The 22500-nt window shown below is 37.2% G+C and overlaps 2 protein-coding genes across 3 annotated transcripts in view; both read right to left on the bottom strand.

The window, feature by feature from the left end:
* The window catches only part of LOC144966405 (synaptic vesicular amine transporter-like), a 26177-nt gene extending 4854 nt beyond the window's left edge, over window positions 1-21323 (bottom strand). The window contains exons 1-12 of the mRNA XM_078902815.1: window positions 21238-21323; window positions 19813-19999; window positions 17938-18048; window positions 17093-17151; window positions 10969-11052; window positions 10605-10697; window positions 9998-10090; window positions 9069-9170; window positions 8366-8461; window positions 4513-4591; window positions 2886-2903; window positions 360-411 (exon numbers count right to left, since the gene is read on the bottom strand). Of these exons, the coding sequence (XP_078758941.1) occupies window positions 360-411; window positions 2886-2903; window positions 4513-4591; window positions 8366-8461; window positions 9069-9170; window positions 9998-10090; window positions 10605-10697; window positions 10969-11052; window positions 17093-17151; window positions 17938-18048; window positions 19813-19999; window positions 21238-21322 (1059 nt within the window). The 5' untranslated portion in view covers window position 21323. The remainder of the gene's footprint in view (window positions 1-359; window positions 412-2885; window positions 2904-4512; window positions 4592-8365; window positions 8462-9068; window positions 9171-9997; window positions 10091-10604; window positions 10698-10968; window positions 11053-17092; window positions 17152-17937; window positions 18049-19812; window positions 20000-21237) is intronic.
* The window catches only part of LOC144966404 (synaptic vesicular amine transporter-like), a 96906-nt gene continuing 93171 nt past the window's right edge, over window positions 18766-22500 (bottom strand). For both annotated transcript variants that reach the window (XM_078902813.1, XM_078902814.1), the window contains one exon: window positions 18766-19115. The gene's annotated coding sequence lies outside the window, so the exon portion shown is untranslated. The remainder of the gene's footprint in view (window positions 19116-22500) is intronic.

The raw sequence follows: 22500 nt of genomic DNA, 5'->3' as shown, positions 1-22500 counted from the left end.
CTTAAAATAGACCCTAGAGACAAATTTCCTCTATGGGATGAATAAAGGGATTTTTTTTTTTATTTTACACTTAAATACAGCGAGAAAGTGCGACTAAAGAGCTTTTTCTTTGCGCCGCCACCGCGGAACTCGAACCGGAGACCTGCGAGTCCACAGTTTAGTGCTATATCCCAACACCACAAAAAACCCTCAGCTCCTCTATACTTTTGGCACATTCTTCCACCCTTTCCGCTCCTGATTTTTTCACTCTCTATCCTTGAACGTCATATTTAACTAATTTCTTATATAAAGCCGACTGACCAGAGGATATTACTGTCGATGTCACTCACCTCTATAAACTATTATAAAGTTTTACTTACCACTACAATAGAACCACCGAGTAGAAGAATGCCTACAAAAGCGGTCACCCAGCTGAAATTAAAATTAGGTCATTCAAATGTCAACATTGTATTAATATCGAAATAAAAATGTACAAATATTGAATTTGTCATCTGTCAATATTATACGATTTTTGACCGGTATCAGGAATTAGATTGACCCAAGAGTTGAAAGTCCGAGTCAAGGCGGTTACAAATCGTATTCTAACACCTTATTCTCATCCCTATCTAAGAAAATGTAAGAATACAAAATGGTAAAATTAGATGAATTATAACACTGCGCACCACGTTTTCAATTGATCAGATAATTATTATTTATTTGACCCGAATTTTGATAGGAACGAAGAAGAAAGGGGGTGATATAATAAATGTATACAAAAACTTGTTAATAATGTGTTACTCGATTCAAGAAAGAAGGAAACTGACGTCAGTTTGCTCTTTGTTATTGTTTTTAGCCAGCGATTTATATGAGTGGTTCTAAGTTGTGTCAGTCAGACTATAAACGTTCAAGTTTGCGCATAGTTTTGTGTGTTGGTACGTCATTTCCGGCTGTCGAATGTTGTGAGATTTTTTTGTTGTTTTTCTTTTTTTTTTTTTTTTTTTTTTTTTTTGGGGGGGGGGGGGGGGTTTGACTAATCGCACAGTATCAATAAAATGGTCAACTTACTTAAGATCAGTGACAATGTTAAAATAATTGGGGGGGGGGGGGGGGGGGGGGCAGCTAGAGATGAACTTGACAAGCGTGGAGTCTGAACCCATTGTCCATCGAGGGTAGTTTCTTCATGGTCTCTAGTTTGCTATGTTTTGTTGTTTTTAAGGTTTTTACGGCGCTTGTTTTGTTTGTTTTTGTTTTTAAGGGTTTTACGGCGCTTGAAACACATTTAGGTTATATCAGCGCCAGTAAAAAGGAAGAAAATGGGATAGTAAAAGGTTCTAAAATTGCAATCAAAGCACCCAAGAGAAAGTAAGACAAAGGGGAACTGGGAACAAATAGGGATCAGATGTAGATTCCAAGAGCATACCGCCAAAGTACTTAGTTTGAGATCACCCAAAAGTCTCATCCAGACGCAAGCACAGGTCCCAACTAAGAGGAATACACTCAAATGTTTATAAATCATATTATATAATATGTAAACTAAACATAATACAATGCATAACAGAGATGAATTACAAAATAAAAAATATCTCCCAAAACTATAACTATACATTCGACTGTTTCCCTCCTAGCCAAGGAACTCCTGCAAGGGTCAGGACAAAACTAAGTAATCTCATTCCAAGACAATGACAGAAACAATTGGAAAATGGGTATGGGGGGATAGAAGACACAGCATGTACCTCTGCCCACTATGAGAGGTCAGGATCCCCACCCAGTTACGGCGCTTGCAAAACATTTAGGTTATATCAGCGCCAGCAAAAAGGAAGAAAATGGGATAGTAAAAAGTTCTAGAATTACAATTAAAGCACCCAAGAAAAAGTAAGACATAGGGGAACTGGGACCAAATAGGGATCAGATGTAGATTCCAAGAGCATACCACCAATGTACTTAGTTTGAGATCACCTATAAGTCTCATCCAGACACAAGCACAAAATCCAACAAAGAGGAATACACTCAAATGCTTACATCATACATTGAAAATAAATATAATAATACATAACAGAGAGATAATTTACAAGGAAAAAAATATCATCTCCCAAAACAATAACTCTGCATTTGTTTCCTTCCCAGCTAGGACTCCGGCCAGGGCCGGGACAAAACCAAGTAATCTCATTCCAAGACAAAGACAGAATGCATGTTGGAAAAAATATATAAGGGGATAGAAGACACAGTATGTACCCCCCCCCCCCCCCTGCCCACTATGGGAGGTCAGGAACCACACCCAGCTAGTTTGCTATGATCTAGGGTGATAGGGTAGTTACAAAGTCAGATTAAATGACAAGTAATATTTTACAAACACTTCGTCCTGCTCAATGGGTACCGAAATTGAAATATCCCTTTAGCGAGAAGCCCGGTATACGTTGGTCCGAGCCTTGTGGTTACTGCAAATCGGCTGCCTTTTGTTTATCTAAGTTATGTCTACAGCTTTGGAGATTTGATTAAGTTTAGAAAATTTGGATCATTCAATGTGAAGACGTCAATACTAATTAATAGCCTGGATGCAATATGACAAGAAGATTGATTATAAATAGCTTTATAGGTTTAATTGTATAAAAATATATCAAATTATAGCTCAATGAGAGATATGAGGGTGAGATGAGGAGCGGTCAAGGAAGAAACAGTAAACCACACACAGAGAGAGAGAGAGAGAGGGGGGGGGGGGGGGGGGGGGGGAGGAGGGAAAGAAAGAGATGGAGAGAGAGAGAGAGAGAGTGTGTGTGTGTGTGTATGTGTGTGTGTGAGTGTAAGTGTGTGTGTTTGTGTGTGTGTGCTTGTGTGTGTGAATAAGTTGAGAAGGAAAAGGAGAATAAGAAAAATACTTTTTATGAGAAAGAAAAGGAGCGTGAACTTACCGGTGAGATACATCATAGCTGAAAATGAAAAGTGAAAGGTATTAACAATGGGACATGCACCGTCACTCCCAATTCATTCAGTCACACATACTTCCCTATGTTTTTTTTCTGATATCATTTAACCTTTTGTTCAGCGAGAAAAAAAAACAATTGTAAGGGCAATAGAAAGATGATCATTGCGTCTTGCCTGTAAGTTGATGGAAAATCTGAAAGTTTCTCTCCTTTATCTATTGATTAACCCTAAAATACAATATTAAACTTTTGGCTTTTTCTAGATCCTACAAAAAGTATTGTTTTTGTTGTTTGCTAATGAAAAGTGTATAGCATGAACCGTTCCGTGCGAGTATTCTGATCTCCTTTTAAAGCAGTTATATTAATGTTTGTTTAATAATTTTATAGTCTAGTCTCTAGCTGCTTAATGTTCACGATATTATTGATTCCAATTCTTCTATAAACATTTAGAATATAAAACCACAATAAAATGGGCTAAATCACTCTTGTTGAATAATTAAGCCATTGCAAAAAATGGATTTAAGAATTCACACGTGTATCATTTGCAGTTTTATTTAAGGTAGTATTTTTACGACATTGCCTTTATTTAATTCTATTGATGAGAGATGTGAATAAAGCTAACCCTTTGAAATAGAAACTATTCGTGCATAGGAACGTATGTGGAATTAGACGTTTCACGTCCACTGTTTAACTAACTAAATTATGATTCAATAAATAAATGTGCATCACCTCGTGCAGCCATGACGACATGGTGATAAGCGAGAATTTCTCAACTCCACACCTCGAATTAAGTAAACTGAAAGATAGTTTTAATTGTATATTTATTCGTCCGTTTCCGTTATCCAATCAATTGGTATGATACACTATTGTCTTATCCCTTTTTTAAAAATAATTCGGCCAGAGTTTTTGTTCCATATTATATAAATAAAATAAGTTGACCCAAACTTGAGTTAAAAATCAAACTTTAGACTTCCATTTGAAGTCTCAGGTCTAAGAATCTTCGACAAGTTGAGGTTGTCTTAATCTATCTATGTAGTAAATTTTGGTGTCGATAGGAAATAAGCTGTTTTGTCAGTGTACAGGAAACCCTGTCATTTTGGTGTGTACGGGAAACCCTGTCATTTTGGTGTGTACGGGAAACCCTGTCATTTTGGTGTGTACGGGAAACCCTGTCATTTTGGTGTGTACGGGAAACCCTGTCATTCTGGTGTGTACGGGGAAACGCAGTCATTCTGGTGTGTACGGGAAACCCTGTCATTTTGGTGTGTACGGGAAACCCTGTCATTTTGGTGTGTACGGGAAACCCTGCCATTTTGGTGTGTACGGGAAACCCTGTCATTTTGGTGCGTACGGGAAAGCTTGTCATTTGGTGTTAAGTTTCACGAGGGTAAAAAGTGGGATAACTTATCAGAACAGCGTATAAAAGTAACATGGATGTACGGATCTGTGGAATTTAATTGGGTATTATTCATAATATAGTAACTACTTGCAAACATTTTAAAAACTTAAGTCAATAAAACAATTTGCTGGGTCGGAGAGAGTGCCCAGTCAAATATTTTTGAATGTTGAAGAAACTTATGTTATTTATTTCCCTAATATTTAAAACAGTGCTTACCGTTGACATCGATGGATAATGCAACCAAAAATATTCAGCACCAATAAATATGTAAGTGTATTTGGGATGAAAGCCACACCTATGGGATATACATGAAATAAAAAGATACTTTAAAAATAATTTCTTGTAACCCAATAAAGAATAAATTGTATTCAATTAAGTTACTAATTTCATCCATAATTAAAAGCAAATTATAAAAATATCAGAACAGATCCTTTTTTTTTTCAAAACCGTTGCGTTGTTTGAAAGTATAAAATTATAATCAAACACCCATGTGACAAATTGTTGCTATGATGACAAAACTTACTTGTCCAACTCCTGTGCTCTTTATCGGAAATTATTCTTTCGAATTTTTGAAATAATTGAACCGTCTTAGATTCACACTTTTGGTATATAAAGGCAAACTGTATACTTGAATCATCGGTAAAATAGGACTAGATAATAATAAGATAATGCCTTGTGTGTAATACGATGACTATTTTTTCAACCAAGCACTAGTAGAATTAATGGCGTCAATCAACCAAAGTGTAAAATTTGTGGGTTAAAAAGAAAGTGAAGATTGAAAGTTTAAGCGAATGTTTAATAAATTCTGCGTAGCTCTTTCAAATCGATGCGGTTCGACCCTCTAAAGAGGCATCCTTAGTATACTGGAATTCGCTCTGATCAATGATGTTCATTGATATGTGTGGTCTTTGTGCACCGTGTCTGAAGTCCAAGCATAATCAAAATCAAATTTCCTAGAACCATATTCTACTTGCAGCTTTGAGCAAACAGGTTATGTAACATGCTTTAAAAATGATTTTCATATTTAGAATATGAAATACCTTGCCTATCCCAAGCTATAAAATCAGTTATGTGTGCATCTTAAAGACCAAGAAATAAAAAGACAAAGCAAAAAAGTTCAAAGAAACAGTTAAACCAATATAAGCGATATATGTGTGTGACATGGAAACAAAACCTCGACCTAATAAGAAAACACTCAAACATTTACAGAGTACGCTTAGATATACTTTAGTACGTAAACCACTTTATCTATGTGTCACTCCCATACTCTTTCCCATCTAACAGAGGATTCCATCCAGGACCTAGCCAAATCATTTTAATGGTCACATTGTAAAACAAGATCGGAAAGCCACATTAAAAGGGACAATATGGAGGAAAGAATCGACAGAGTTTGCGTCTCTGGCCAGCACCAGGGGTCTGATTCATGGAGCGGGACTACGACGATAGTCCTAGACTAAATCCGTTGTCTCAGACTAAAAGGCGTTGTAAGATATTCATGAAGCCGGACTACGCGAAGTCTTACGACTAAACGAGGGACTAAACGGGTGAAATTTACACCCGCGATTTAGCAGGCGTAAATATCGTAGTCTGGGACTAAATTTCAAGATCATATGGCCTCTACGCTGGGGGAAGTGATTGTACAGCGATTAGAACAAGAATACCCGACAGTTTTTGATTTTATATTTATTTTTATTTATTTATTTATTTATTTATTTATTTATTTATTTATTTATTTATTTATTTATTTATTTATTTTTTGGTTTTGTTTATTTTAATTTCTTTACTTTTTTTCGAAGATTCGACAATCACACATACACTCCTCACCTTGCCCATTCAAAACACTCTGCAGGGACTCCTCCTCCCCCCCCCCCCCCCCACCCACAGTTCATGTCCTTCCCCCCCCCCTACTCTACCAACTACACTATCTCTCTATACTACTCTGCCTCTCTGCTACTTCACTATTATCATTACTCACTACTACGACCTACTAACTACTACCTCTCTACTACTACTATACTACCTATAACTACACTATTATTTATTATATTTATATTTTATTTTATTATTTATTTATTTATTTATATTATTTATTATTATTTTTGGTTTTGTTTATTTTAATTTCTTTACTTTTTTTCGAAGATTCGACAATCACACATACACTCCTCACCTTGCCCATTCAAAACACTCTGCAGGGACTCCTCCTCCCCCCCCCCCCCCCCCCCCCCCTCCCCCAACACACAGTTTCATAGTAACTTCCTCCTCCTCCTCCTCCTCCTACTACTACTACTACTACTACTACTACTGCTGCTACTACTGCTGCTACTTTCACTATTATCATTACTCCTACTACGACTACAACTACTACCACCACTACTACTGCTGCTACTACTACTACAACTTCTACAACAACAACAACAACAACAACTACTACTGCTACTACTGCTACTACTGCTACTACTGCTACTACTACTACTACTACTACTACTACTACTACTACTACTACTGCTACTACTACTACTATTACTACTACTACTAATACTACTATTACAACTACTACCATTACTACTACTACTACTACTACTACTACTATTACTACTCCTACTACTAGTACTACTACTACTAATACTACCATTACAACTACTACTACTACTACTACTACCATTACAACTACTACTACTACGACTACTATTACATTTCTTTTATGTCTTTTATCGTCCATTATTTTCTAGAAATGTCACGTCTCTCACTGGCCTTATCATTTCTATCACACCGCGCTAACATTCGTTCACACTCCAACCATCGTTGAGTACAGACGATGCAATTTATACTGCATTTCATCTTATTTGTTTTCAACGTTTATTAGTTTATTGTTGTGCCGACGAAGGGTTTGTGCCCGAAACGCCCATTGTCTGTATTGTTTCCACCGATTCCTCTCCATCATCACTCTTTCGTTAGTATTTTCGGGACCCCATGCTTCAGGCAGCGCCCACCGCTCTCTACTTAGAACAATGCTACACCGTGGATAAGAATCATTTAAGTGCCATCGTTATTTATATTTACAAAAAACATTACACACACACATTCTCAAACAATTTTTACACCCCTAAACTTGTCTCGCACTAGTTTTATTTGTGGGGAAAAAACAACAACAAAACAAACAAAAAAAAAAAACGATCAAAACAAACACGAAGAAGAAATAAATATTATGATTTCTGTGCCACTCCGTATGACGCATGCGCAGCTAGAAAAGTAACACATTTCTATGACGTTTTGTGATACGTTTCCGAGGAATCCCCAGTTAAAAATAGATTGACCTCTGTAGTCTGAGACTTCGCAAGCGTTGTCAGAGACTTGAAAGTCAGGGACGAAGTCTGACTCCATGAATAGCTTACTTTCCGTAGTCTCTGACTTCCCAAAGTCTTAGACTACAAAGTCTCAGACTTTGCTATAGTCTGAGACTACCATAGTCCCGCTCCATGAATCAGCCCCCAGCTGTGTTTGTGTGGTAAAACTCGTTTTTGTTTGTTTTTAAGGGCTTTACGGCGCTTGTAACACAATAAAGTCATGTCAGCGCCAGTAAAAAGGAAGGAAATGGGATAGCAAATAGTTCTAGAATTACAATTAAAGCACCCAAGAAAAGGTAAGACAAAGGGGAATTGGTTCAAATAGGGAACAGATGTAGATTCCAAGAGCACACTATCAAAGTACTTAGTCTGAGATCACCTAAACGTCTCATCCAGACACAGGCCCCCACTAAGAGGAACACACTCAAATGTTTACAAATACAATATATATAATAAACAAAACATAATACAGTGCATAACAGAGAGATGATTTACAAGGAAAAAAATCTCATCTCCCAAAACTAACTATACTGTTTCCCTCCCAGCCAGGGTATCCGGCCAGAGCCAGGACAAAACCGAGAAATCTCATCCCAAGACAAGGACAGAAAGCATGTTGAAAAACAGACATAGGGGGATAGAAGACAGTATTTACCTCTATGGGAGGCCAGGAACCCCACCCAGGTGGTAAAACTGGTAGTAGCGTTGCACTAGAGTTTTCACTTTACCTTGCATCCAAGGAGGAGCGCCCATTGTGTGGAACATCCAGATTGGTAACACGGGATCTAAGACAGCCACTGTTAGTGTCGATAAGGTGATGGATGCTAGAGGATAAACAAAAATAAGATATTGTTTTACTGATTCGATAATCTTCCTCATAGACTTGCAATTCCTGTCATAATATTTCTTTTACCATTTGTTTGCGTATGTTATTTTTCTTTGCTTGTTTTCAATGAAAACAATGAAAGAGACGCTCAAAACATTTTTAAAATACGCTTAAAGATTATTGAGCATGAAAACCGCTATCATGTGTCACTCCCATACAATCATATTATATTTGACTCTTTCCCATCAAACAAAGGACAAAAATTTCGTTGATTTTTTGTGCATTAAATTTTAAAATATCTTATGTCTTCTTACTTACTACTTCCTTCTTTGTTATTTTTTATTCAGCCAGAGAGTTGAGCAATTACATATTATATAGATCAAGCAAAATAATTTCCCTTCCATAGTTGTTTACATAAATATACTATACTATGTTTCTCAAAAAATGTATACCTTTTTATAATTTACTAAAAATGACACTTTCTCCTTTCTTCCTATTTGAGCCAGATCTGCTAAATGCATAACCAAGCAGTCATTTAAATCCAGTTTTTAATTGCATCAATAAGGTTGTTTAAATTGTTTCATTTATCATCAATCAACATTTACCCGCAGTGGCAAGAATATAGGGATCCAGCAACAGTGTGAAGAAAGAGCTCCCTTTGCGCTGTTCTGGCTGATAACGTGGACGAATCACTAACAACTGAAGGACTGATAAAAAGAGAAAAGAGTATGGGCTTGTGGGAGTAAATTATAGAGGGCAGCTCAATTTAAATATAAAAATGTTTGCCGCCACCCATGCCGTAGTGGATAATAACACACAAAATACACCAGAATGTGATCCAGATTTGAAGGCTATGGGTTCAAGCCCCGTGCCGACACTTTATGAAAAAAAAAAGTAGCAAGCCCCTAGGAGTCATCACATGGTTGTGGTCAAGCCCTTTGAGTGTAAAAGGTCAAGGACTCAAACACTTGTTCGAGGGGACTTCTTCTCTGAAGACTTTCTGCTTTAGTTATTCCTGTTTCCTGTTACTTATCAGCACCGTTATGCTAAATTTATATGATGGGAATCGTAGTTTAAAATTTAGATAAAATCATCTTTTAAAAAGCTCATGAAATCGACAAAGGTGATGTTATCACTGTTCCTTTGTTACCTCTCTTATAGAAAGTGACATAATTGCCGGGGTTTGTTTTAATAAATATCTGTACTATACAAATCAGAAAGAGGAAGTGGGGATGGATAGGTCATACATTTAGGCTGAAAAAAATATAATGCCACGCATAAGTCAAGTGAAGTGCGCCGCATTTGAAAGATAAGTATTACACAAGAGTGAATTATGTGTAATTTTGCGTAATTATTCGATTCATTTGTGACACTTTTCAGAAAAAAAAATGTATACACATGTGTTTGCAGACATCCATGCCAAATTTGAATACTCAAATGCTAAAAGTAAAAGATCATTGTCTTTCTATGCCAAAGTTCGAGCTGTTTTTCTTTTTCATTTGTTGATCTGATCTATCAAAATTTGAATAATTACCTCCCTCTAACACTGTGACACCAGCCAATATGAGGAGGGGGATTTCCTTGCTCTTGGTCAGATCATAGAGAATGCCTCCATAAGGCGGTCCAACTTGGATAACATGAAATTGAGAAATACATGGTGCAGTGTTAGACAATGCATATCAACCATAACAACCCATGTCACAACACATAAACGATAAACTACTATTTGATGTGTTCGAGTGTTTTCATGGCATAATACAATTAAAATAGTAATAATAATGCTGAAAACTTATATCTAGACACCAGACTCTAAGCGCTTAAAACCTGTTAAATCGTAAACCGCTAAACCAAAATATCATATTTTTCATTCAAAATTACCTTAAAGAAAAAAAATAATAAACTCTCGGCAATGTGATAACTCCATACCATCGTAAAACTGAAATCAATTGAGGCTTCCTGTCTGCTGTTTACTGGACGAAATGTATTAAGTCTTTTACTTGTCCCTGGCGCCATACCGTCAACTCGGACATACAATAACAATGTATTGAAGAATTCGTAGCCCCATTCCCATATTATAGTTTGATTTTTTTTCTTTTAATTAATGGCATTATATAAGAACCTCAAAATAGCACATCACTCACTCAAAACACCAGCTGCCAGTCCACTGAACGCAATGGTCTGGGCCCAACCTCTTTCTCTCTGGTCTGGGAATAGCGAGGCCAGAAGACCCATACCTGGGGATACGAAGAATTGATTATATTATTCTTGTCGAATTTCGGTCGTAAACTCGAGCAATATCTTTAACGTGATAAAAATAAGGTTAATTACATTTTTTGTTTCTTAAAAGTATTTTATTATTATCAATAATCAATATCATCATCATCATCATCATCATCATCATCATCATCATCATCATCATTAGCGTCATCATAATCATCATCATCATCATCATTGTTATTATCGATGGCATTGTTATCATCGATGTAATTATGATAATCATAAAACCTGAGGTGGTTGTCAGAGCTGTTCCCACACCTTGAATTGCACGAGCCGTGAACAATAGATAGTAATTGTTTGCAAACGCAAAACCTGAAACGAATCGTGTCAAAGAAAAGTTACAGTTCAACAGCAGTTTTAAATGTACAATCGGCTGGGTTTGTTTTTCTAAACGAAGATTTAAATCTTTTATTTGAGCACTGTTCAAAACAAATTGAATTATTTATTTCAAAGGCTGAAAGAGACACATTTCGTTTGTGGAATGACTAGAGATGTGAAAGGAAAAAAAAATGATAAATCTCCTGGGTCAACTGGGTTAATAATCCATGTCAATTGTTTGTATTAGCCAGGCAGATACGTTTTGAATTTATGTGCTTAATAAACTACGAAGAAAATAAGGTTTGTTTTATGTTTGTTTTTAAGCGTTTTACGACGCTTGCAACACATTTAGTTTATATCAGCGCCAGTAAAAAGGAAGAAAATGGGATAGTAAAAAGTTCTAGAATTACAATTGAAGCACTAAAGAGAATGTAAGACAAAGGGGAACTGGGAACAAATAGGGGGCAGATGTAGATTCCAAGAGCATACCACCAATGTTCTTAGTTTGAGATCACCTATAAGTCTCATCCGGACACAAGCACAAAATCCAACAAAGAGGAATACACTCAAATGCTTACATTATACATTCAAATAACAAATATAATAATACATAACAGAGAGAGATGATTTACAAGGAAAAAATATCATCTCCCAAAAAAAATAACTATGTATTTGACTGTTTCCCTCCCAACTAGGACTCCGGCCAGGGCCAGGACAAAACCAAGTCAGTAATCTCATTCCAAGACAAAGACAGAAAGCAGGTTGGAAAACAGATATAAGGCGATAGAAGACACAGTATGTACCCCCTTGCCCACTATGGGAGATATACGTTATGAATTAATGTACTTAATAAACTACGAAGAAAATAAGGACTCCAGACGATGTGCACATAATAATATTAGCAAATAAGTATAGATACGTCGACTCAAGACAGTTAATCTTTGTTTTATAGTTTGTTAGGACAGAGAATAGGAGTAGAAAGTACTCAATGTCATTCAAATCAACAGATGTTACAAAGTAACAAAGTTTCAATTTAAGACAAATCACCAGCCTTTTAATACTTTTATTCAATTTTGAATATATTTTTAAAAATTATCATTTCATATAATGGAAAATCTGATAACAACGTGATCATGGGGTTGAAAGGGGGGGGGGGGGGGGGGGGACTGTTGCGTGATGGTTGAGTCGTGCTGTATCAAAAAGAAATACACCTCTGTATATTATTATAAAGCGAGCTTTTATATAGAGCTATATCTACCAATAAATAAATGTGCCCAAAGCGCTTTGCAAGATGTCCTCGGAGAACAGCATCACATCATGTACCGCTAAACATGCAAGGTGCTATTACAATCTTTCTTTTTTTTAAAAACAAAAACAGGGTTATTACCCTCCGGATATTAATTTTACACTTGAGTGCGTATCTCTATCTTTTAATCTGTGAAATACTGCGTAGACCTAGTGGAGTGGGGTGGTGGGCACAAGTACCCGCATGCGGCTAGTCTTTGCATACGTGTGAGTTGAAGGCGTCCACAGTTTTCCATTTGAACGTACTACTTCCTAGCCGTACTGTCATCCAGCGGATTCCAGTCCTTAATTGTACGAACTAGGAATGAGTGTTTGTACTGGTTCGTTGTTGCAGGTTTCAGCTTCAAGCTGAAACTGTTAGTTTTCCTTGTGCGACTTGTTTACATTAAGTTAATCAAATTCCACCGCGACCAAGCCCTTAAATAACAGGATGAGTCTCAGTTTCAAAATGACAGCTACGGAAAATAAAAATAATTGGATTCATAAAATTGAAAGCATAAAGAAAATGCTAAAGTTATGAGAAAAAAGGGACCTTTCTTTGATAGGAGAAATAAACATAATCAAAACCTTTGGCATTTCTATGTTAATCTATATCATGCAGAGTATTTCAATCCCGTTGACTGTATTAGAGGAAATAAATAGATTGTTCTTTAAATGTTTGTGGCAAAAGAAAACATCAAGTAGGAGAGCTTTTGAGAAAATAAAAAGAAAGACCATGTGTAACGATAGAAGTAATGGAGGCCTGAACATGATTGACATAATTTCTTTACAAAAATCATCTGATTAATTGGGGAAAATAGTTTTATTCAGATGAAAGTTACGATTGGAAAGTAGTATCTAATTACTTTTTTAGACGCATTGGGGGGGGGGGGGGAGTATGGAAGCAAATATAAACAGTGCAAAGGGTTCAAATAGGTGAAAAACATATTTTGGAAAAATATTCTAATAGAGTATCTTAACTTTCCTCATGAAGATCAAAGTATGGAAATTCACCCAGATGAACCAATTTTTAACAATAATAAAATTAAATTCAAAGGTAAAGTACTGTTTTCAACTAATCTAATCGCAAAAAAAAAGTGTTTTACGTTAAGCACATCTACATCAATTCAAGACGTATCATGTCAACTGGGGAATTCAAAGATATATATGGGAATTATAATGGAATAGATCTTGATTATAGTGTAGTCAAAAGCGCTTTATCACGCCTAAAAGTTTCGAAATCAGAAGATTTAATAAAATTTCAAAAAAAAGAATATTATTCAAAATATTTCCAGAAAATAGTTATACCAAAATGTTAGAGGAGAAGGATCAATAGAACATGTTAAGGGCTTTTTTTTGGGGGGGGGAGGGGGGGGGGGGGAAGCGTAGAGTTACAAGCAAAACATTGGATTTTACCTTATGTTTGTACAAAAGAATCAAGATTAAGGATTTTACAATGGAAGATTATGCATAATATTTACCCTACCAATATATTGCTTCATAAAATGAAAGTTGCAAGTTCAAATAAATGTCAATTTTGTGATGAAACAGACTATTCTGAGCATTTCTTTTTTTATTGTAAATCAGTAAAATCTGTATGGCGGGAGATAGAAAGCATAATTAACAGTAAGATAGGGAAACAAATACATATAGATTTGCAAAAAGTAATGGTGGGATTGATTGATTATCCCGGAATCAATTAATCGGATCGTATGTATTAGCGATATTAAGAACCGATATGAGGATCAGAAAATTGATATAAAATCAAATATTATTATTGTTATTATTACTGTTTTTATTACTGTTATTATCGTTGTTGTAGTTATTGTGGTTGTTATTATTATTAGATATTATTGTTCCTGTTTTGCTAACGTGGCTGTTATAATACTTTTTAGTACATTTATCACTAATTTTATATGCTCTATCATTATTATTATTTCTATTGTTGTTGTTATTATTATTGTTGTTGGTGTTTTTATTATTATTGTTATTGGTGTTGTTATTAGTGTTGTTGTTGATATTGTTATTGTTATTATTATTACTATAATTAATTACTTGGACATGCGTTTCTGAAGGTGGGTATATTGATTATACAATTTGTATACACATAGTTATGAAAAAATTATCAGTTACATTAAAGCAATAAACCAATCTTATCTTATTATAAACAAAACAAAAATAAAACAAAAACAAACAAAAAACAAACAAAAAACAGGATGAGTCTCGCTTCTCTTCTTTGTCTGGAAAGCTCGTTCCATCCCAGTTGGTGCAGAATCTCTGATGCGGTTTGTGGGAATTACTCAATCGTGATGGCCTGGAAACCATCCATAGTAAGTGTATCCTTACGGTTTGGATACAGATGGTAATTAATATGGCAGCAGACCACAGGTCATTCGGTGGGAATGACCGACACGTCACAGCACATTGGACATCAGGTCACAAATTCTTAGAGCTTGGTTCTGGTAGTCCCTGTTCTCCATGCAAACACTGACGGTTTAGACACTGTATCGTATCCCAATTCCTGAGTAGAAAAGTGCCAGAAGACAATAGAGAATAAAAATTCTTTTCGCGGCGGTGGTGGGGTTTGAACCTGCGACCTTATTGGTACGACAACTCCGCCTGGCAGGTGAGAGCGTGGCTCTACCGTGTGAGCTATCCACGAACACATAAAATATTCGTTTCAAACCCAAAGTCATTTCTAGATCCCTCTCTCACCCACTTCTTGAGATCGCCGATTCGTTCACCACCATCGCGAAATAATTTTGACCAGCAGTTAAGCCTAATAGCCAATATTCTCATCACAAACATATAACATAGAAACGATTGAGACATTGAGTATGCTCCGGTGTATGGGGTGAATTTTTAATTCAGAAAAGTGAGTAATAGAGAATAAAAATTCTTTTCGCGGCGGTGGTGGGGTTTGAACCTGCGACCTTATTGGTACGACAACTCCGCCTGGCAGGTGAGAGCGTGGCTCTACCGTGTGAGACTCAATGTCTCAATCGTTTCTATGTTATATGTTTGTGATGAGAATATTGGCTATTAGGCTTAACTGCTGGTCAAAATTATTTCGCGATGGTGGTGAACGAATCGGCGATCTCAAGAAGTGGGTGAGAGAGGGATCTAGAAATGACTTTGGGTTTGAAACGAATATTTTATGTGTTCGTGGATAGCTCACACGGTAGAGCCACGCTCTCACCTGCCAGGCGGAGTTGTCGTACCAATAAGGTCGCAGGTTCAAACCCCACCACCGCCGCGAAAAGAATTTTTATTCTCTATTGTCTTCTGGCACTTTTCTACTCACTTCATATCTTGTTGTTACCAACATAAGTGCCTGCTCCACTCACTTTTCTGAATTAAAAATTCACCCCATACACCGGAGCATACTCAATGTCTCAATCGTTTCTATGTTATATGTTTGTGATGAGAATATTGGCTATTAGGCTTAACTGCTGGTCAAAATTATTTCGCGATGGTGGTGAACGAATCGGCGATCTCAAGAAGTGGGTGAGAGAGGGATCTAGAAATGACTTTGGGTTTGAAACGAATATTTTATGTGTTCGTGGATAGCTCACACGGTAGAGCCACGCTCTCACCTGCCAGGCGGAGTTGTCGTACCAATAAGGTCGCAGGTTCAAACCCCACCACCGCCGCGAAAAGAATTTTTATTCTCTATTGTCTTCTGGCACTTTTCTACTCACTTCATATCTTGTTGTTACCAACATAAGTGCCTGCTCCACTCACTTTTCTGAATTAAAAATTCACCCATACACCGGAGCATACTCAATGTCTCAATCGTTTCTATGTTATATGTTTGTGATGAGAATATTGGCTATTAGGCTTAACTGCTGGTCAAAATTATTTCGCGATGGTGGTGAACGAATCGGCGATCTCAAGAAGTGGGTGAGAGAGGGATCTAGAAATGACTTTGGGTTTGAAACGAATATTTTATGTGTTCGTGGATAGCTCACACGGTAGAGCCACGCTCTCACCTGCCAGGCGGAGTTGTCGTACCAATAAGGTCGCAGGTTCAAACCCCACCACCGCCGCGAAAAGAATTTTTATTCTCTATTGTCTTCTGGCACTTTTCTACTCACTTCATATCTTGTTGTTACCAACATAAGTGCCTGCTCCACTCACTTTTCTGAATTAAAAATTCACCCCAATTCCTGGTATCCTACAGTTGTTTCTCCCGAAATTTCCGAATATTGACGTTCGATGAGCACGCATGCGCATCACAACTTCGCGGTGAGAGCATGTGAGTAAAAAACTTTTTCCAATGACTCAACTTTGCGCCGCCAACATTGAGAATAGAACCAGGGACCTACCGGTGCTAAAGCGAGTGTCATACTGCCAGTCCTCGGTGTGAACAATTATAGATTTAGCTTTAAAATTAATCGTGCGGCAAAGCACGAATAGTTTCTCTAAAGGTTGTTGGACACAATGCCAATGTCGGTTGTATGTGATGGACAAGTGGCAAAGATAGAAAATGACACGAGATCTTCAAATAAACATTCACCAAATCATATTATCCGTATCGATTTGTAGCAATTGTTTCATTATAAAAGGTTTCCATTTTTTTTTTCTGAGCACGTGTTTGTATGCAAGTGTTTACGTCTTGTGTGTGTATGTGCGTGTGTGTGTGTGTGCGCTTGTGTGTGTGCATGTGTGTGTGCCTGTGTGTATGCATGTGTGTGCATGTGTGTGTATGGGTGTGGATGTGTGTGTGTGTGCATTCATAACGACATACCCACAGTAGAGACCAGGAGAATAACAAATCCAGAAAACATAGGAATGGTGTAGCCAATCCTGAAAAAAAAGAGCAAGCTGAAAACATAAATCATACACAGAAAGACATCTCTCTCTCTCTCTCTCTCTCTCTCTCTCTCTCTCTCTCTCTCTCTCTCTCTCTCTCTCTCTCTCTCTCTCTCTCTCTCTATATCTATCTATCTATCTATCTATCTATCTATCTATCTACTTTCTATCTATCTCTCTCCCTAACTCTCTCCTTCTCCCTCCCCCCTCTCTCTCTCTCTCTCTTTCTCTCTTTCTCTCTCTCTCTCTCTCTCTCTCTCTCTCTCTCTCTCTCTCTCTCTCTCTCTCTGGCTGTGTGTGTGTGCAATTATTTTCCATTAGGCCGAATGGAAACATTTCATTCTACAACAGTCACCTGCCAGACGCCTTTATTTTGTACTAGCACTTTTACATTATTCGTCACTTCCTGTGATAGGTAACTTTTACACCTAAGTCAAGCGAGGTAATGTGTGCAAAGTACCCTATCCAATGACGCAACATCAGAAACCATTATCACCCATCGGGCCATCGATCACGCTACGATACAGCACATACTTCGACCACCGACGAAGGGCTGATGCTATGCCTTTGGGGAAACGTCTCACAACATCCGGCAGCCAAATTAAACATGACAGACAACATTGTCTGTAATCTTTAACGTTTATAGTCAGATTGATATAATTTAGTGAGAACTTATCACTAACAGGTTGTCTAAAAACAATAAATAACTGAATGACGTCAATTTTGTTCCTTCTATAATAATTTATTTTTCGAAAAAAAAAAAGAAATAACGTGCGTTACCTGTTTGTTAACGAACCAACGCCTAAGTTGAAAAACAGCTGGACAAATGTTTTCGCCCCGATCAGTAGCCCCATTCGAGTGTTTTCCTTAGAGTCTGTTGAGTTCATTGGACTGCAAATTTAGAAACAAATTAAAACTTAAGCATTTATACAGCAGAATAGTCCTTACCATGCTTAAAGCGCTTTACAAGAGGTCCCTAGCCAGCAGCAACACTTAACATGTTGGACGAGACATGAAGCCCGATAAGCGATATTACCATTTGGAAAGAGAAAACGCTTTTAACGGCCACAGGTACTCATTTGACTTCTGATCACGGTGATAGAATGTGAGTGAGTAAAGAGCCTGTTCCAAGGACTCAGCTATGCACCGCTCAGAGCGGGACTCGATCCCTGGACCTTCCGATCCGCAGGCGAGTATCATATCACTAGAAAACATAGCCGCACAATTAATTCTTCATTTTGTGGAAAACGACAAGGCTTGACGATCAAATATCTAAACGGTTAGGATTGTTTAAACCAAAAATATTAATTTCAACTATCTAGCATATTGAGAAATGTTGGAGAAAAGGCTTTTTGGGTTTAGTCTTGATAATACAACACAATATCCCCTAAACATGCGTAGCCACTAGAATGAGTTACATTGATCTCATTTTTCACCCTACTCGGGTATGAAAAGCGTAGTCAGCAGGTAACAGCTATAATCTGTCGAAACGCCAACCTCCCCCCCCCCCCACCCCTTTGGGGGGGGGGGTTGGATTTGTTGTTTTTGTTTTGTTTTTTCTTTGTTGTTTTTGGGTGGGGGGGGGGGGGCGGTTGTTGGGGTTTTTTTTTTTTTTTTTTTTTTTTTTTTTGTTTGTTGCTTTAGGTCTCTTCCAACACAATTGAGGTTATATGAGAGACCGCTGAAACAAAAAAACAAGCAATCTAACAAAAATAGTACAAATGTCAATCAAAATCATAACCTAAAGATATCATAAGCTAAATTATAAATAACCAAGAACAAACAGGCAGAAGATTTACAGAAAAAAAAATATCCCCTGTCAAAAATACAATCACAAACCAAAGAAGCAGGATAGGCTAGTAAAGAGAAGAAGAAACGACATCACTATCGGATCGTACACCCATGCGAACATCATAGGTATATGATTCAAGGGTGATGCTCCCATCCAACCACCCGCGTTGTTGGTTTGTTTGTTTGTTTTTGTTATTTGTTTTGTTTTTTTTGTTTTGTTTTTTTTTTTTGGGGGGGGTGTTTTTTTTCTTCGCTTTTTCGTTCGGTTTTGTTTTTGTTTCTCGTTTTTCTTTTATTTTTCTTTTGTTTTTTGTTTTTGTTTTTGTTTTTTTTTTTTTTTTTTTTTTTGGGGGGTGGGGGGGGTTTTCGGTTGTTTTATGTTTTGTTTTAGTTTTTAGTTTTTGTTGGGTTTTTGGGTTAGTTTTGGGTTTTTTTCTGTTTTATTTGCCTGTCTGCTTTCTTTGTGTTGTTTGTTTTGTTTGATATTGTGTGTGTGTGTGTGTGTGTGTGTGTGTGTGTGTGTGTGTGTGTGTGTGTCTGTCTGCCTGTCTGTCTGTGTTCATGTGTTTTGTGTTGGGGGTGGGGGAGGTCGACATATTATAGCCGTTACCTGCTGATTACTCTTTTCATACCCGAGTATGGTGAGAAATGAGATCAAGGAGACTTTTACAAAGAATCAACTTTGTGTCGCTCGAAGAGAGACTCGAACCTAGGACCCTACGAATCACAAGCTAAGTGATATACCACTTGACTACAAGCCTGATGATGATGATGATGATGATGATGATGATGATGATGATGATGATGATGATGATGATGATGATGATGATGATGATGATGATGATGATGATGATGCCTCCTTACCTATCGACCACGATTTTCCGGGGCACCGAATAACGCAAATGTATTTCAGGACCTTCTCTGTGCACCAGACTTGTGTTAGGATAGAACAAACCTTCCGAAATATTCCGTGAGAGATGAACATAGTCATGGTCGTGGCTTGGTGATGATTCCCCATCACCCTCTCGGAAGTAGTTTGGAAGAATGGGTACTGGCAGAATGGACAAGAGTACGAAAAAAATTACGTTTGTTTCAAAGATAAGACCGAGGGGCGTGGCTATATTGGTTGATTTGGTGCCTGACACCGTATCCATATTTAAAAATGGATTACAGTATTTTTAAAAAATAAAACTGAGAAATGGTAGATACCGTCTCATACTTATTTGAGTAAATCTTTTCTTTATTTTTTTTTCTTTCTTTTGTATTTACAAATATAGCATGTTTTAAGTCATTTTCCTCTGATTCTGGCACCACCTTATACTGTAAGCATGCCACGCCACTGGATAAGACAACCATGTGATTTTTCCACTCTTGATATTAAATGATTCTTGAACTCATACGTTTGACATTAATTTACAACAGTTTCCCAGTGCTGATGCGAGACCTTGAGAGCGCATGCATTGGGAACGAGTTCGAAATTTCAAGCGCATGAGATCAAGAATCTTCTTCTTATACTACCTCTCCAATGACCTCACCTGTATTTTTTCTTATCAAAATTATATTCTATTTTACGATGATTGGTTCTCAAATTGAACGAGTTGGTATTAAGGACCACCATTGTGGTCAAGATCTCATTACACCTCGAAACCTATTTCTTGTAAAACCAAAAGTCTTGAAATGCTACGTGTTTTTCTTTTTTTTTTTTTTTCCTACAAAGAATGGTAGGGGTGTAACCAACCCTGTAAACAAAAGTAATTCTATATACAGGCTACAGGCGTCACTTCAATTATTATAAAGTTACTGTTTCTTACCTTAAATTAGAATATTTACCAAAGAAAGAAATTTACTTTCATTATCATTTTCATTATTTTGGGCCATTATTTTCATGGTTTAAAAAATATCAGTCGAGCGAAAGTTTGCCTGAAAGTCCCAGGCATTCCAACCTTAACAAAAAAAAAGACCCTAATTGTATACGCACAATTCATCATAGTAATCCTATCTACCAATTTTAGATAAATAAAACATTTCAACTCCAGGTGAGGAACTTAGTATATTTTTCCAAGTCATTAATTGGCGCCTGTGTATGGAATTTCTCCCAGGACAAGTATTGCTCACATGTTTTACAAACTAAAATCTTATAAAAGAATCGTTTAGTGATAAGTGTTCAAATGCACTCCAATACTGTAGCAGTGACTGTTTCTTTTAAGTCTTATATACGTATTTATTGCCACGGATACATCATGTTACATGTTTTGATGCATTATATTTCCGACAGGACCGCACACTTACCAATGCACGTGAGGAGAAGATTGTCCAAGAGGAGGGCAAAGAAGACAATGACAACAACGAGGCCTCGTCTGGTGACCAATGGCATCGTTGCTGGGGAAAAGAAAGGGGGAAAAACATTACTCAGTCATAAACTCGCCACTCGATAGAGTGTGCCACTCGTGTGTAAACAAACTTAATTAGAATCCCAAGTACACTCACCATGGACTTTTGTGGGGGAGGGGGGGGGGAGGGAGGGGGGAGGAGGCGGGGGATGGGCGAGGGGGCTCAACTTAATATGCCTCAATGGGAGCGATATATATTCATGTTTTCGTCCAACCTAGTCATCGATCACATGATTTGTTGCTGTACAATGATTGGACACTTCTCAATAAATGTAAACACGCTGCTTTGAATATGAAAGCTGTAAGCACACCAATGTGTCAAGCTGAACAAAATGACCAATCGGAATGTTAGATATTTCTCAAACTGTGAACACTTTTCACTATGCGAGTCATTTTGAGCACACTTTGCAATGATCTCTCGTCCCTATTGAATGTGACGAAAAGTACTTGGAGAAAGACTACTGAATTAATCTGAGTGGTTCTAAAAATCGTTTAATAAATAAAGAGATCATTTCTATATATTACAGTGAGAGAAAAAATCGTGCTCTTTTTTTGATAGAAGGGTCCCCCTTGTATCTAGTGGGTAATAAGGATAGAATGGTTCCTCTCGTATCTAGTGGGTAATAAGAATAGAATGGTCCCTCTCGTATCTAGTGGGTAATAAGGATAGAATGGTTCCTCTCGTATATAGTGGGTAATAATAGAATGGTCCCTCTCGTATCTAGTGGGTATTACGGATAGAATGGTCCCTCTCGTATCTAGTGGGTAATATGGATAGAATGGTCCCTCTCGTATCTAGTGGGTAATAAGGATAGAATGGTCCCTCTCGTATCTAGTGGGTAATAAGGATAGAATGGTCCCTCTCGTATCTAGTGGGTAATAAGAATAGAATGGTCCCTCTCGTATCTAGTGGGTAATAAGGATAGAATGGTCCCTCTCGTATCTAGTGGGTAATAAGCAAGCTATTTACTGCTCTTTTCTCGGTTACAAAAGCCGGAATAACTCCATCTCAATAAACTTCTTCGTAGTTTATGGGAGAAACACATATAATGTACTGACAAATTCTAAGAGGTACAGCATCGTTTGATTATAAATTGAAGTTAAAAATACCAAGGAATCTTTGAATCAGCGCATGTAAAGTTGTTTCCTGGTAGAATAAGTC

The sequence above is a fragment of the Berghia stephanieae genome, chromosome 2, assembly GCF_034508935.2.
Source record: "Berghia stephanieae isolate SIO BIC M18660-M18661 chromosome 2, UCSD_Bste_1.3, whole genome shotgun sequence".
NCBI classification, from domain to species: domain Eukaryota; kingdom Metazoa; phylum Mollusca; class Gastropoda; order Nudibranchia; family Aeolidiidae; genus Berghia; species Berghia stephanieae.
The sequence above is the reverse complement of the archived record's forward strand: the minus strand, read 5'-3'. Positions and strand labels throughout refer to the sequence as shown.